The 15126-nt window shown below is 49.8% G+C and overlaps 1 protein-coding gene across 1 annotated transcript in view; it reads left to right on the top strand.

Moving 5' to 3' along the window:
* Window positions 1-15126, top strand: part of PCSK4 (proprotein convertase subtilisin/kexin type 4) — a 2195633-nt gene that overhangs the window by 413279 nt on the left and 1767228 nt on the right. The window contains exon 4 of the mRNA XM_069215864.1: window positions 13185-13313. Within this exon, the coding sequence (XP_069071965.1) occupies window positions 13185-13313 (129 nt within the window). The remainder of the gene's footprint in view (window positions 1-13184; window positions 13314-15126) is intronic.

The raw sequence follows: 15126 nt of genomic DNA, 5'->3' as shown, positions 1-15126 counted from the left end.
TCCGGAGAGCCTTGTGGTCCAAGCTTCATGTTCCTCCAGATCCTCTCCTGCCTCGTTTCCTGGGGTTCCTGCTGATAGAGAGTCGAAAAAGATGAACCATACTTCTAAAAAGACATTTTCATTGTGCAGTATGGCCCTGAAATCTTCCAATGCCACATGCATACTGGGACGTTACATACATGCCCTTATGGAAGAGGCAAAGGGCTATCCTAATGTGTCACAGGAGATGCTGCAACTCTTTTCGGATGCTCAAGCGGCTGCGACGCAAGTGATCCAGTCTGGTTTGGACACTTCGGACTCGGTGGCTAGGGCTTTGGGCACGACCATAGTCTCTAGGAGGCAGTCTTGGCTTAGATCATCGGGCTTCTCGACAGACGTGCATGCTACACTCCTTGATCTTCCGTTTGATGGGGAAAAGCTCTTCGGTTCTAAGGCTGACTCAGCCTTAGAACGTTTTAAAGAGAGCAGAGCGACAGCTAGATCCTTGGGACTCCAGTCGTCGGCCTCATCCACCTTTAGAGGCTTTCGGAGATTTAAAGGATTTGGTTGTGGTTCCTTTCGAGGAAGACTGCAAGGACCACAACAAACTGCTTCTACCCTGCCTTACAGATCCTCCAGGGGCAGGGGCAGAGTCCGTACGAGAGGAGCCACCTTGAAGCACTCTGCCTCTTCCTCGGGAGGGGTGCAGCAAGGAAAGCAGCCGTAGACCTCCACTATTCCCTGTCCATTTGTCTCCAGTAGGGGGGAGACTTACCCTTTTTCTTCCAATGTGGGAGGTCATAACATCAGACTCCTGGGTCATCGACATTGTGAAGAGGGGGTACGCTCTTCCCTTTTGGGAATTTCCTCCCACCCTCCCTCCCCGCCCATCCTTCTGTTCGGAAGACCATTTTCTCCTGTTACAGCAGGAGGTATTATCCCTATTACAAAAAGGTGCAATAGAGTTGGTTCCCGAGCAAGAGAGGGGTCACGGGTGCTATTCAAGATACTTTCTGATTTCCAAGAAGGATGGTCGGCTGAGACCGATTTTGGACTTGAGGATTTTGAATTGGTTCCTCAAACAGGAAAAGTTCAAAATGCTGACCCTCTCACAGGTTCTTTTGACGTTGAACGAAGGAGACTGGATGGTGTTGGTCGATTTGCAGGACGCGTATTTTCATATTCCGATCCTCAGATCGTACAGGAAGTATGTCCGTTTTGTGGTGGGATCACAACATTATCAGTTTGCGGTCCTCCCGTTTGGTCTTACTTCAGCACCTCAAGTCTTCACGAAGGTGATGGCGGTGGTAGCGGCCGAGCTCAGAAGAAAAGGGATCGCTGTGTTTCCCTATCTGGACGATTGGTTGATCAAAGCCAGTACTCCAGAGCTCGTGCGCTGCCATCTCCAGTCGACGACTCAATTTTTTGTACGACCTGGGGTTTTCAGTCAATGTACCCAAGTCTCACCTGGAGCCCTCTCAACGCCTCCTGTTCATAGGGGCAGTATTGGACACGACATTGAATCGGGCCTTTCCTCCGCCCCAGAGGGTTCAGGACATCCAGGCGTTGATTCCAATGTTTCGAAATGGAGCGGTAGTTCCAATCCTCAAAGTCCTTCGTCTGCTCGGTCTGTTTGCTTCTTGCATACTGTTGGTCACTCATGCATGCTGGCACATGAGGGCTCTCCAGTGGTGCGTCCGCAGGCAGTGGTTTCAGTACAAAGGGGATCTTGAGGACTTGATAAAGATCTCCAGAGACACTGCAGTGGATCTTCAATGGTGGACAGCGGTCGACAACCTGTCTCAAGGAAGGCCGTTCTCGCTACCCCCACCAGTGGCCTCAGTGGTAACGGATGCTTCCACTTTAGGGTGGGGAGCTCATCTGGGGGACCTGGAGATCAAAAGCCTTTGGTCTCCAGTAGAACAGAAATTACACATCAATCTGTTAGAATTGCGGGCAGTACGGCTGGCACTCAAGGCCTTCCTCCCTTCCATTCGCAGTCAGTCAGTCCAGGTTCTAATGGACAACACGACCGCGATGTGGTATATAAACAAACAGGGAGGAGTGGGGTCGTATCTTCTCTGCAGAGAAGCTCTTCGACTCTGGTCCTGGCTTCAGGACCGCAAGATCTGCTTGATTGCACATCATTTGGCCGGAGTCCTGAATGTGCGTGCAGACATTCTCAGTCGACGCAGCTCGGTCGACCATGAGTGGCGTCTTCATCCAGATCTAGTTCTGTATATCTTCCAGATGTGGGGATATCCACAAATAGATCTGTTTGCAACTCAAGAGAATGCGCAGTGCCCACTGTTTTGCAGCCTCCAGTATCCGGTGCAAGGAGCTCTGGGGGACGCGTTTCAGATGTCCTGGAAGGGTCAGTTGCTTTACACGTTTCCCCCCATATCCTTGATTCCTCGAGTTCTCAGGAAAATCCGCCAAGACCGAGCTCAAGTTAATAGCTCCGGATTGGCCGAGAAGGGTGTGGTATTCGGACCTACTCCAACTCTCTCAGTGCCCTCCGCTCCGTCTCCCTTGCAGGGTGGACCTCCTCTCGCAGTCGCAGGGGCAGATTCTACACCCCCACCTCCAGAGCCTGCATCTTCTTGCCTGGAGTTTGAACGGGGCAATCTGAGTTCATTTTCTCTCCATCCAGATGTGGTGGAAGTTATTCTATCGGCCAGGCGACACTCCACCAAGTCAATCTATGCAAATCGTTGGGCTAAGTTTACAAGCTGGTGTGGAGAGAATAGTTTAGATCCTTTAAGAGCTGGTTTATCTGACATTTTGTCATTTGCGCTCTATTTGGCACAGAAAGGTTTTTCAGTTGCCACTGTTAAGGGTTGTCTATCTGCACTATCTGCTTTTCTGTGCCTTCCTGATCAACCATCCTTCTTTAAATCACCAATTGTTTTAAAGTTTCTAAAGGGATTCACTAATAAGTATCCGCCCACGCCATTCGTTATGCCTCAGTGGGACCTTAACTTGGTTTTAACTTTTCTTATGGGGTCCCCGTTTGAACCCATGCACTCTTGTTCTTTACGGTTCCTAGTATTTAAAACTGTTTTCCTGGTGGCAATAACATCTGCCAGAAGGGTTAGTGAGCTTCAGGCTCTAACTGTAGAAACCCCATTCCTTTTCTTCTTCAAGGACAAAGTGGTGTTGAGGACCAAGGCGGCTTTCCTACCGAAGGTTGTTACACCCTTTCACCTGGGGCAGTCAATTACTCTCTCTTCCTTTTACCCTCCACCTCACCCATCCAAGGAGGAAGAGAGGCTCCACCGGCTGGATCCGCGAAGAGCACTGAGCTTCTACGTCGCAAGGACGAAAGAGTTCAGACAGGATGAACAGCTCTTCGTTGGATACGTGGGGAAGAGGAAAGGTAGAGCGGTCCACAAGAGAACTCTATCCAGGTGGGTCATTCTATGTATTAAGATCTGCTATTCTTTGGCGAAGAGAGATCCACCTGTGGGGCTTCGTGCCCATTCCACCAGGGCCAAAGCAGCTTCATCGGCTTTGGCTAGAGGTGTTCCTGTGGCTGACATCTGCAGGGCAGCGACCTGGGCATCCCTCCATACTTTTGCCAAGCATTACTGTTTGGACTCTGAGGTCAGGAGGGATGGCCATTTTGCTCGCTCGGTGCTGCAAGATTTCTTGGTTTGACCATTCGGGCACCCACCACCGGAGGTTATACTGCTTGGGGACTCTATTCTTTTGGTGAGGAATCCACAGGTAGGTGTATCCATCAGAAGAATAAGTTACTTACCTTCGGTAACGCTTTTTCTGGTGGATACAGTTACTACCTGTGGATTCCTCACGGTCCCACCCACCTCCCCGTTCCCTGACTGGTCAAACCAGGATCTCTTTGGGTGCGCATCCTTGGACTTGTATATATATGTATATAGCTTTCACATGCATATGGTTGTATTCGTTGCATATACTTTTCCTTAGCAGTCTAAGATAGTGAAAAGGACTTTTTGTATTGGAATTTTACATATATATTTATTTATTTCTATCTCGAATTGAGCATTCATAACTGTGATATATATTAAGTTTTATATTAAATGTTTTATTTTCGTCTATTATGTATTAATGTGTGCTCTTTAGGTTTAACCTGTTCGCCTCTATGGCACGTAAAAAATGGTGATAACTGACGTCTGCACGTTGACGACGGCTTCTTATTGCCTAGATGACGTCATGTGGCGTCGCGTGGATTCGGGCGATTGTGACGTCATCGTCGACGTGCAGAGCTAGAAGAAATTTCCGTCGAAGGCTGGCGCAAGGGGAGAATTGTTTTGGTGAGGAATCCACAGGTAGTAACTGTATCCACCAGAAAAAGCGCTACCGAAGGTAAGTAACTTATTCTTCTGGTTTCTCTGAACTTAATCCTGTATTGTTCAGTGGTTAAGCCAAACCCATCCAAGAGTGCATTCTTTAAAACTGTAAAATTATTGGCATCACTTTCCTTCACAGTAAGGAGCCTATCCCTACCCTTTCCACTGAAAGATAGCCATAGGATAGCAGCCCACTGCCTTTGAGGGACCCCCTGTACAACACAGGCCCTCTCAAGTGCAGCAAACCACTTGTTAATGTCATCCCCCTCCTTGTAAGGGGGAACTATCTTATGCAGATTCCTAGAATCATGCTCTTTCACAGGATTACTATCTGTAATACTGCTGCTGCCACCATGGGGTCCAAACCCAAACCTCTGTCTTTCTTTTTCTAAGTCTAAAGTTTCCCTGTCTAGAGCCAGCTGTTGCTGCTTAAGCTTCAGCCTGGTCTCTTCGACTCTCAATCTATTGAGCTCCCTTTCTAACATTCTGTCATCAGGGTGGGTGGGTTGGGCATGCTTAGACACAGAAGAATGGTGTGAATGAACAGAGGGAGAAATGTCCCTAACAGTTGGCACTCTGACAACTTGACCTGCAGGAATGACATTCCTACTGTGATGAGAACTCACATTAGTACCAGTTATTCTAGGTGGTCTGCTAAGGGGCAAGTTGGAAAGAATACCATCTATCATTCTTGCTGGGGCTGCCCCAGAATCAGAGTGTGAACTATCTCCTAACTTCTCAACAGATGTGCCAGCTAAGGCCTTATCATTCTCAATGAGCATGTTAATCAACAATTCTCTAGAGGGATTCTTCCCTACCCCTAAACCTCTATTAATGCAGAGACCCCTTACACCTTTCCAGCTAAGGTGGTCATAAGCAGAGCTGACCAGATCAAGAGTAGGACCTGTACCAGACATGATAGAAAAAGGTTTAAGGGACAGAAAAAGTTTCAGAACTTTTTAAGGAAACAGAAAAAAACTTTTTCAACTTTTTAGAACTTTTTAAAAGTTTTAGAGGTACTTTTCAGCACTTAGCAATAGAGTAAGAGAAGAAAAGCAAAACTTTTTGGTTAGGTGTACATACACTGAACTTGTTTTGTATATTATTCTCTTATGAAAAGTACAAAATGACAAAGTGGTAAGTAGTTGCAAGTACTTATCCCACCGCTGCACAACCAATGTAGGATGCTGGCCTGGTTTGTAGTGGGTGCCAAGAGGTACTTACACTCTGCACCAGGTCCAGTTATCCCTTATCAGTGTAGAAGAGGTGTTTCTAGCAGCTTAGGCTGATAGAAGGTAGCTATGGAGAGCAGTTTAGGCTGAACTAGGAGACATGCAAAGCTCCTACTATACCACTGGTGTCATATGCACAATATCATAAGAAAACACAATACACAGATATACTAAAAATAAAGGTACTTTATTTTTATGACAATATGCCAAAAGTATCTCAGTGAATGCCCTCAGTATGAGGATAGCAAATATACACAAGATATATGTACACAATACCAAAAATATGCAGTCATAGCAATAGAAAGTAATGCAAGCAATGTACAGTCACAATAGATTGCAATGAGAGCACATAGGTATAGGGGCAACACAAACCATATACTCCAAAAGTGGAATGCGAATAACGTATGGACCCCAAACCTACGTGAGCTTGTAGAGGGTCGCTGGGACTGTAAGAAAACAGTGAGGGTTAGAAAAATAGCCCACCCCAAGACCCTGAAAAGTAGGTGTAAAGTGCACCCATATTCCCCAGAGAGCACAGAAGTCGTGATAGGGGAATTCTGCAAGGAAGACCAACACCAGCAATGCAACAAAGGTGGATTTCCGGACGAGAGTACCTGTGGAACAAGTGGACCAAGTCCAAGAGTCGCGACAAAGTCAAGATTGGTCAGATGCCCAGGAAATGCCAGCTGAGGGTGCAAAGAAGCTGCCACTGGATGGTAGAAGCTGTGGATTCTGCAAGAACGAAGAGGACTAGGAACTTCCCCTTTGGAGGATGGATGTCCCACGTCGTGAAGAAGCTTGCAGAGGTGTTCCCACGCAGAAAGACCGCAAACAAGCCTTGCTAGCTGCAAGGGTCGCGGTTAGGGTTTTTGGATGCTGCTGTGGCCCAGGAGGGACCAGGATGTCGCCACTTGGATGAGGAGACAGAGGGGGCGCCCAGCAGGTCAGGGAGCCCTCACAGAAACAGGCAGCACCTGCAGAAGTGCCGGAACAGGCACTACAAAGAGGATTGAACCGGAGTTCACCCGAAGTTACAAAAGAAGATCCCACGACGCCGGAGGACAACTCAGGAGGTTGTGCACTGCAGGTTAGAGTGTCGGGGACCCAGGCTTGGCTGTGCACAAAGGAAATCCTGGAAGAGTGCACAGGAGCCGGAGCAGCTGCAAATCATGCGGTACCCAGCAATGCAGTCTAGCGTGGGGAGGCAAGGACTTACCTCCACCAAACTTGGACTGAAGAGTCACTGGACTGTGGGAGTCACTTGGAGTTGCTGAGTTCCAGACCACGCTCGTCGTGCTGAGAGGGGACCCAGAGGACCGGTGATGCAGTCTTTTGTTGCCTGCGGTTGCAGGGGGAGGATTCCGTCGACCCACAGGAGATTTCTTCAGAGCTTCTAGTGCAGAGAGGAGGCAGACTACCCCCACAGCATGCACCACCAGGAAAACAGTCGAGAAAGCGGCAGGATCAGCGATACAAGGTTGCAGTAGTCGTCTTTGCTACTTTGTTGCGGTTTTACAGGCGTCCTGAGCAGTCAGCGGTCGATTCCTTGGCAGAAGGTGAAGAGAGAGATGCAGAGGAACTCTGATGAGCTCTTGCATTCGTTATCTAAAGAATTCCCCAAAGCAGAGACCCTAAATAGCCAGAAAAGGAGGTTTGGCTACCTCGGAAGGAGGATAGGCTAGCAACACAGGTAAGAGCCTATCAGAAGGAGTCTCTGACGTCACCTTCTGGCACTGGCCACTCAGAGCAGTCCAGTGTGCCAGCAGCACCTCTGTTTCCAAGATGGCAGAGGTCTGGAGCACACTGGAGGAGCTCTGGGCACCTCCCCTGGGAGGTGCAGGTCAGGGGAGTGGTCACTCCCCTTTCCTTTGTCCAGTTTCGCGCCAGAGCACGGCTGGGGGATCCCTGAACCGGTGTAGACTGGCTTATGCAGAGATGGTCACCATCTGTGCCCATCAAAGCATTTCCAGAGGCTGGGGGAGGCTACTCCTCCCCAGCCCTGACACCTTTTTCCAAAGGGAGAGGGTGTAACACCCTCTCTCTGAGGAAGTCCTTTGTTCTGCCTTCCTGGGCCAAGCCTGGCTGGACCCCAGGAGGGCAGAAATCTGTCTGAGGGGTTGGCAGCAGCTGCAATGAAACCCTGGGAAAGGCAGTTTGGCAGTACCCGGGTCTGTGCTAGAGACTCGGGGGATCATGGAATTGTCGCATTGGGGTGACAATTCCATGATCTTAGACATGTTACATGGCCATGTTCGGAGTTACCATTGTGACGCTGTACATAGGTAGTGACCTATGTATAGTGCACGTGTGTAATGGTGTCCCCGCACTCACAAAGTCCGGGGAATTTGCCCTGAACGATGTGGTGGCACCTTGGCTAGTGCCAGGGTGCCCACACACCAAGTAACTTAGCACCCAACCTTTACCAGGTAAAGGTTAGACATATAGGTGACTTATAAGTTACTTAAGTGCAGTGGTAAATGGCTGTGAAATAACGTGGACGTTATTTCACTCAGGCCGCAGTGGCCGCCCTGTGTAAGAATTGTCAGAGCTCCCTGTGGGTGGCAAAAGAAATGCTGCAGCCCATAGGGACCTCCTGGAACCCCAATACCCTGTGTACCTCAGTACCATATACTAGGGAATTATAAGGGTGTTCCAGTATGCCAATGTGAATTGGTGAAATTGGTCACTAGCCTGTTAGTGACAATTTGTAAAGAGAGAGCATAACCACTGAGGTTCTGGTTAGCAGAGCCTCAGTGAAACAGTTAGGCATCACACAGAGAACACTTACATATAGGCCACAGACTTATGAGCACTGGGCCATGGCTAGCAGGATCCCAGTGAGACAGTGAAAACACCCTGACATATACTCACAAACAGGCCAAAAGTGGGGGTAACAAGGCTAGAAAGAGGCTACTTTCTCACACCCTAGGCCTATTGCATTCTATTGTGTTCTACAGTGTTTGCACTGCTTTTCTAACTGTTTACTTACCTGATTTTGGTTTGTGTTTATATTTTGTGTATTTTACTTACCTCCTAAGGGAGTATATCCTCTGAGATATTTTTGGCACATTGTCAGTAAAATAACGTACCTTTATTTTTAGTAACTCTGAGTATTGTCTTTCTTATGATATAGTACTATATGATATAAGTGGTATAGTAGGAGCTCTGCATGTCTCCTAGTTCAGCCTAAGCTGCTCTGCTATAGCTACCTCTATCAGCCTAAGCTGCTAGAACACTAATAATCTACTAATAAGGGATAACTGGGCCTGTGTAGGAGGCTGGACTGGCTTGTAGTGAGTACCAAGGGGTACTTGCACCTTGCACCAGGCCCAGTTATCCCTTATTAGTGTATAGGGTGTCTAGCAGCATAGGCTGATAGATAATGGTAGCTTAGCAGAGCAGCTTAGGCTGAACTAGGAGACGAGTGAAGCTCCTACAGTACCACAAGTGTCATATGCACAATATCATAAGAAAACACAATACACAGATATACTAAAAATAAAGGTACTTTATTTTTATGACAATATGCCAAAAGTATCTCAGTGAGTACCCTCAGTATGAGGATAGCAAATATACACAAGATATATGTACACAATACCAAAAATATGCAGTAATAGTATTAGAAAACAGTGCAAACAATGTATAGTTACAATAGGATGCAATGGGAACACATAGGGATAGGGGCAACACAAACCATATACTCCAAAAGTGGAATGCGAACCACGAATGGACCCCAAACCTATGTGACCTTGTAGAGGGTCGCTGGGACTATTAGAAAATAGTAAGGGTTAGAAAAATAGCCCACCCCAAGACCCTGAAAAGTGAGTGCAAAGTCCACTAAAGTTCCCCAAAGGACATAGAAGTCGTGATAGGGGAATTCTGCAGGAAAGACACAAACCAGCAATGCAACAACGATGGATTTCCAGTCGAGGGTACCTGTGGAACAAGGGGACCAAGTCCAAAAGTCACAAGCAAGTCGGAGATGGGCAGATGCCCAGGAAATGCCAGCTGTGGGTGCAAAGAAGCTGCTACTGGACAGTAGAAGCTTAGGTTTCTGCAGGAACGACAAGGGCTAGAGACTTCCCCTTTGGAGGACGGATCCCTCACGCCGTGGAGAGTCGTGCAGAAGTGTTTTCCCGCCGAAAGACCGCCAACAAGCCTTGCTAGCTGCAAATCGTGCGGTTAGTGTTTTTGGATGCTGCTGTGGCCCAGGAGGGACCAGGATGTCGCCAATTGCGTCAGGGGACAGAGGGGGCGTCGAGCAAGACAAGGAGCCCTCTCAGCAGCAGGCAGCACCCAGAGAAGTGCCAGAAACAGGCACTACGAGGATGCGTGAAACGGTGCTCACCCGAAGTCGCACAAAGGAGTCCCACGTCGCCGGAGAACAACTTAGGAGGTCGTGCAATGCAGGTTAGAGTGCCGTGGACCCAGGCTGGACTGTGCACAAAGGATTTCCGCCGGAAGCGCACGGAGGCCGGAGTAGCTGCAAAAGTCGCGGTTCCCGGCAATGCAGTCTGGCTTGGGGAGGCAAGGACTTACCTCCACCAAACTTGGACTGAAGAGTCACTGGACTGTGGGAGTCACTTGGACAGAGTTGCTGGATTCAAGGGACCTCGCTCGTCGTGCTGAGAGGAGACCCAGGGGACCGGTGATACAGTTCTTTGGTGCCTGCGGTTGCAGGGGGACGATTCCGTCGACCCACGGGAGATTTCTTCGGAGCTTCTAGTGCAGAGAGGAGGCAGACTACCCCCACAGCATGCACCACCAGGAAAACAGTCGAGAAGGCGGCAGGATCAGCGTTACAGAGTTGCAGTAGTCGTCTTCGCTACTATGTTGCAGTTTTGCAGGCTTCCAGTGCGGTCAGCAGTCGATTCCTTGGCAGAAGGTGAAGAGAGGGATGCAGAGGAACTCGGATGAGCTATTGCATTCGTTATCTAAGGAATCCCAAGAGACAGAGACCCTAAATAGCCAGAAAAGAGGGTTTGGCTACCTAGGAGAGAGGATAGACTAGCAACACCTGAAGGAGCCTATCAGAAGGAGTCTCTGACGTCACCTGATGGCACTGGCCACTCAAAGCAGTCCAGTGTGCCAGCAGCACCTCTGTTTCCAAGATGGCAGAGGCCTGGAGCACACTGGAGGAGCTCTGGGCACCTCCCAGGGAAGGTACAGGTCAGGGGAGTGGTCACTCCCCTTTCCTTTGTCCAGTTTTGCGCCAGAGCAGGGCTAAGGGGTCCCTGAACCGGTGTAGACTGGCTTATGCAGAAAAGGGCACCATGTGTGCCCATGAAAGCATTTCCAGAGGCTGGGGAGGCTACACCTCCCTTGCCTTCACACCATTTTCCAAAGGGAGAGGGTGTAACACCCTCTCTCAGAGGAAGTCCTTTGTTCTGCCATCCTGGGCCAGGCCTGGCTGGACCCCAGGAGGGCAGAAACCTGTCTGAGGGGTTGGCAGCAGCAGCAGCTGCAGTGAAACCCCAGGAAAGGCAGTTTGGCAGTACCAGGGTCTGTGCTACAGACCACTGGGATCATGGGATTGTGCCAACTATGCCAGGATGGCATAGAGGGGGCAATTCCATGATCATAGACATGTTACATGGCCATATTCGGAGTTACCATTGTGAAGCTACATATAGGTAGTGACCTATATGTAGTGCACGCGTGTAATGGTGTCCCCGCACTCACAAAGTCCGGGGAATTGGCCCTGAACAATGTGGGGGCACCTTGGCTAGTGCCAAGGTGCCCTCACACTAAGTAACTTTGCACCTAACCTTTACCAGGTAAAGGTTAGACATATAGGTGACTTATAAGTTACTTAAGTGCAGTGTAAAATGGCTGTGAAATAACGTGGACGTTATTTCACTCAGGCTGCAGTGGCAGGCCTGTGTAAGAATTATCAGAGCTCCCTATGGGTGGCAAAAAAATGCTGCAGCCCATAGGAATCTCCTGGAACCCCAATACCCTGGGTACCTCAGTACCATATACTAGGGAATTATAAGGGTGTTCCAGTAAGCCAATGTAAATTGGTAAAATTGGTCACTAGCCTGTTAGTGACAATTTGAAAGAAATGAGAGAGCATAACCACTGAGGTTCTGATTAGCAGAGCCTCAGTGAGACAGTTAGGGGGTGATTCTAACCCTGACGGGCGGCGGAGGCCGCCCGCCAGAGTTCCCCCGTCCAGAACACCGCTCCGCGGTCATAAGACCGCTGCGGTGATTCTGGGTTTTCCACTGGGCTGGCGGGCGACCGCCAAAAGGCCGCCCGCCAGCCCAGTGGAAAACAACCTTCCCACGAGGACGCCGGCTCAGAATTGAGCCGGCGGAGTGGGAAGGTGCGACGGGTGCAGTGGCACCCGTCGCGAATTTCAGTGTCTGCAAAGCAGACACTGAAATTCTTTTTGGGGCCCTCTTATGGGGGCCCCTGCAGTGCCCATGCCATTGGCATGGGCACTGCAGGGGCCCCGAGGGGCCCCGCGACACCCCATTCCGCCATCATGTTCCTGGCGGGAGAACCGCCAGGAACAGGATGGCGGTATGGGGTGTCAGAATCCCCATGGCGGCGCAGCAAGCTGCGCCGCCATGGAGGATTCAATAGGGCAGCGGAAAACGGGCGGGAGACCGCTGGTTTTCCCTTTCTGACCGCGGCCAAACCGCCACGGTCAGAATGCCCTGCGGGGCACCGCCAGCCTGTTGGCGGTGCTCCCGCCGACCCTGGCCCCCGGACCGCCGGGGTCAGAATCAGGCCCTTAGTCACTACACAGGTAACACATACAGGGCACACTTATGAGCACTGGGGCCCTGGCTGACAGGGTCCTAGTGACACATACAACTAAAACAACATATATACAGTGAAAAATGGGGGTAACATGCCAGGCAAGATGGTACTTTCCTACAACCTGGCACAAGGTATAAGTACCATCAGGTACCCATTATAAGCCAGGCCAGCCTCCTACAGACAGCTCCCATATAAAGGTGATGGGAGAGTTCATATGTGAAGGTGGTGAGGCAGTTCATGGGTGAGGGTGCTGGGACAGCTCGTTTGTGGGTGATGGGACAGCTCAGGTGTGAGGGTGATGGGACAGCTCATGTCTAAAGGTGATGGGACAGCTCATACATGAAGGTGCTGGGACAGCTCATATATGAAGGTGATGGGACAGCTCATGGGTGAGTGTGCTGGAACAGCTTATGTGTGAAGGTGATGGGACAACTAATGTGTGAAGGTGATGGGACTGCTCATGGGCGACGGTGCTGGGACAGCTTATATGTGAGGGTGACGGGACAGCTCATGTCTAAAGGTGATAGGAACACTCATACATGAAGGTGCTGGGGCAGCTCATGTGTGAAAATGATGGGACAGCTCGTGTGAAGGTGATGGAACAGCTCATGGTGAGGGTGCTGGGACAGCTAACAAAATGGTGATGGTACTAGGACAGCTCATCAGTGATTGTGCCAGGGCAGCTTTCAGTTAAAGGGGTTTTTGTTTGCTGGTTACTGATGGTTCTTCAGTCCACTCTGTTGGTGATGGGCCTGGGGGCCGGATGTTTGTGATTATGTTGTTCGAGGTTGCTGTTAATCATTAGAGGGGTGAGGGGTGAAAGCCTAGGATATCCCGATTGCTAATGTGCCCCATTGTGGTTTTATTGCAGAACAACGATGTCATTCCCGATCTGAATGTTCTCACCGCTTGGAGCCTCGGGTATACCGGCAGAGGAGTTGTGGTCACCATTCTGGACGATGGCCTCGAGAAGGACCATCCTGATCTCATGGACAATTACGTAAGATGACAGGTGTCAAGGAGTACACAAATGTAATACACCCCAAAACACCAAAGGAACACGATAATGGACACTTTGGCGCTCCCTTTCTACTGCACTAGTAGGAACACTGCTGAGTGTAGCTAGCTGGTGCAGTGATTTTGTACACCCTGTGAGGCCGGGCTCATCACGCATCAACTAATTGTGACATCTGTTAGCATCCTCAGTGGTTGGGCTCACCTTGCATGTACTTAGTGTTACAACTTTTTGTATCCTGCTTGGCTGTACTTCCCCTGCATTCTTTAGTGTTATGGCTGTTTGTATCCTGCTTGGCTAGGCTCGTCCTTCATCTACCTAGTGTTACAGCTGTTTGTACCATGCTTGGCTAGGCTCTTCCTGCATCTACCTAGTGTTAGAGTGTAGGAAAGTACCATCTTGCCTGGCATGTTACCCCCATATTTCACTGTATATATGTTGTTTTAGTTGTATGTGTCACTGGGACCCTGCCAGCCAAGGCCCCAGTGCTCATAAGTGTGCCCTGAATGTGTTACCTGTGTTATGACTAACTGTCTCACTGAGGCTCTGCTATCCAGAACCTCAGTGGTTATGCTCTCTCTTTACTTTCCAAATTGTCACTAACAGGCTAGTGACCAATTTCACCAATTCACATTGGCATACTGGAACACCCTTATAATTCCCTAGTAAATGGTACTGAGGTACCCAGGGTATTGGGGTTCCAGGAGATCCCTATCGGCTGCAGCATTTCTTTTGCCACCCATAGGGAGCTCTGACAATTCTGACACAGGCCTGCCAGTGCAGCCTGAGTGAAATAACGTCCACATTATTTCACAGCCATTTACCACTGCACTTAAGTAACTTATAAGTCACCTATATGTCTAACCTTTACCTGGTAAAGGTTGGGTGCTAAGTTACTTAGTGTGTGGGCACCCTGGCACTAGCCAAGGTGCCCCCACATTGTTCAGGGCAAATTCCCCAGACTTTGTGAGTGCGGGGACACCATTACACGCGTGCACTATACATATGTCACTACATATGTATAGCGTCACAATGGTAACTCCGAACATGGCCATGTAACATGTCTAAGATCATGGAATTGTCACCCCAATGCCATTCTGGCATTGGGGAGACAATTCCATGATCCCCCGAGTCTCTAGCACAGACCCGGGTACTGCCAAACTACCTTTCCCGGGGTTTCACTGCAGCTGCTGCTGCTGCCAACCCCTCAGACAGGTTTCTGCCCTCCTGGGGTCCAGCCAGGCTTGGCCCAGGAAGGCAGAACAGAGGACTTTCTCAGAGAGAGGGTGTTACACCCTCTCCCTTTGGAAAAAGGTGTCAGGGCTGGGGAGGAGTAGCCTCCCCCAGCCTCTGGAAATTCTTTGATGGGCACAGATGGTGCCCATCTCTGCATAAGCCAGTGTACACCGGTTCAGGGATCCCCCAGCCCTGCTCAGGCGCGAAACTCAACAAAGGAAAGGGGAGTGACCACTCCCCTGACCTGCACCTCTCCTGGGAGGTGCCCAGAGCTCCTCCAGTGTGCTCCAGACCTCTGCCATCTTGGAAACAGAGTTGCTGTTGGCACACTGGACTGCTCTGAGTGGTCAGGGCCAGCAGGTGACGTCAGAGACTCCTTCTGATAGGCTCTTACCTGTGTTGCTAGCCTATCCTCCTTCCTAGGTAGCCAAACCTCCTTTTCTGGCTATTTAGGGTCTCTGCTTTGGGGATTTCTTTAGCTAACGAATGCAAGAGCTCATCAGAGTTCCTCTGCATCTCTCTCTTCACCTTCTGCCAAGGAATCGACCGCTGACTGCTCTGG

This window comes from Pleurodeles waltl, chromosome 12 (assembly GCF_031143425.1).
Source record: "Pleurodeles waltl isolate 20211129_DDA chromosome 12, aPleWal1.hap1.20221129, whole genome shotgun sequence".
Classification (NCBI taxonomy): domain Eukaryota; kingdom Metazoa; phylum Chordata; class Amphibia; order Caudata; family Salamandridae; genus Pleurodeles; species Pleurodeles waltl.
Note: the sequence above shows the minus strand (reverse complement) of the source record. Positions and strands in the feature narration are given on the sequence as shown.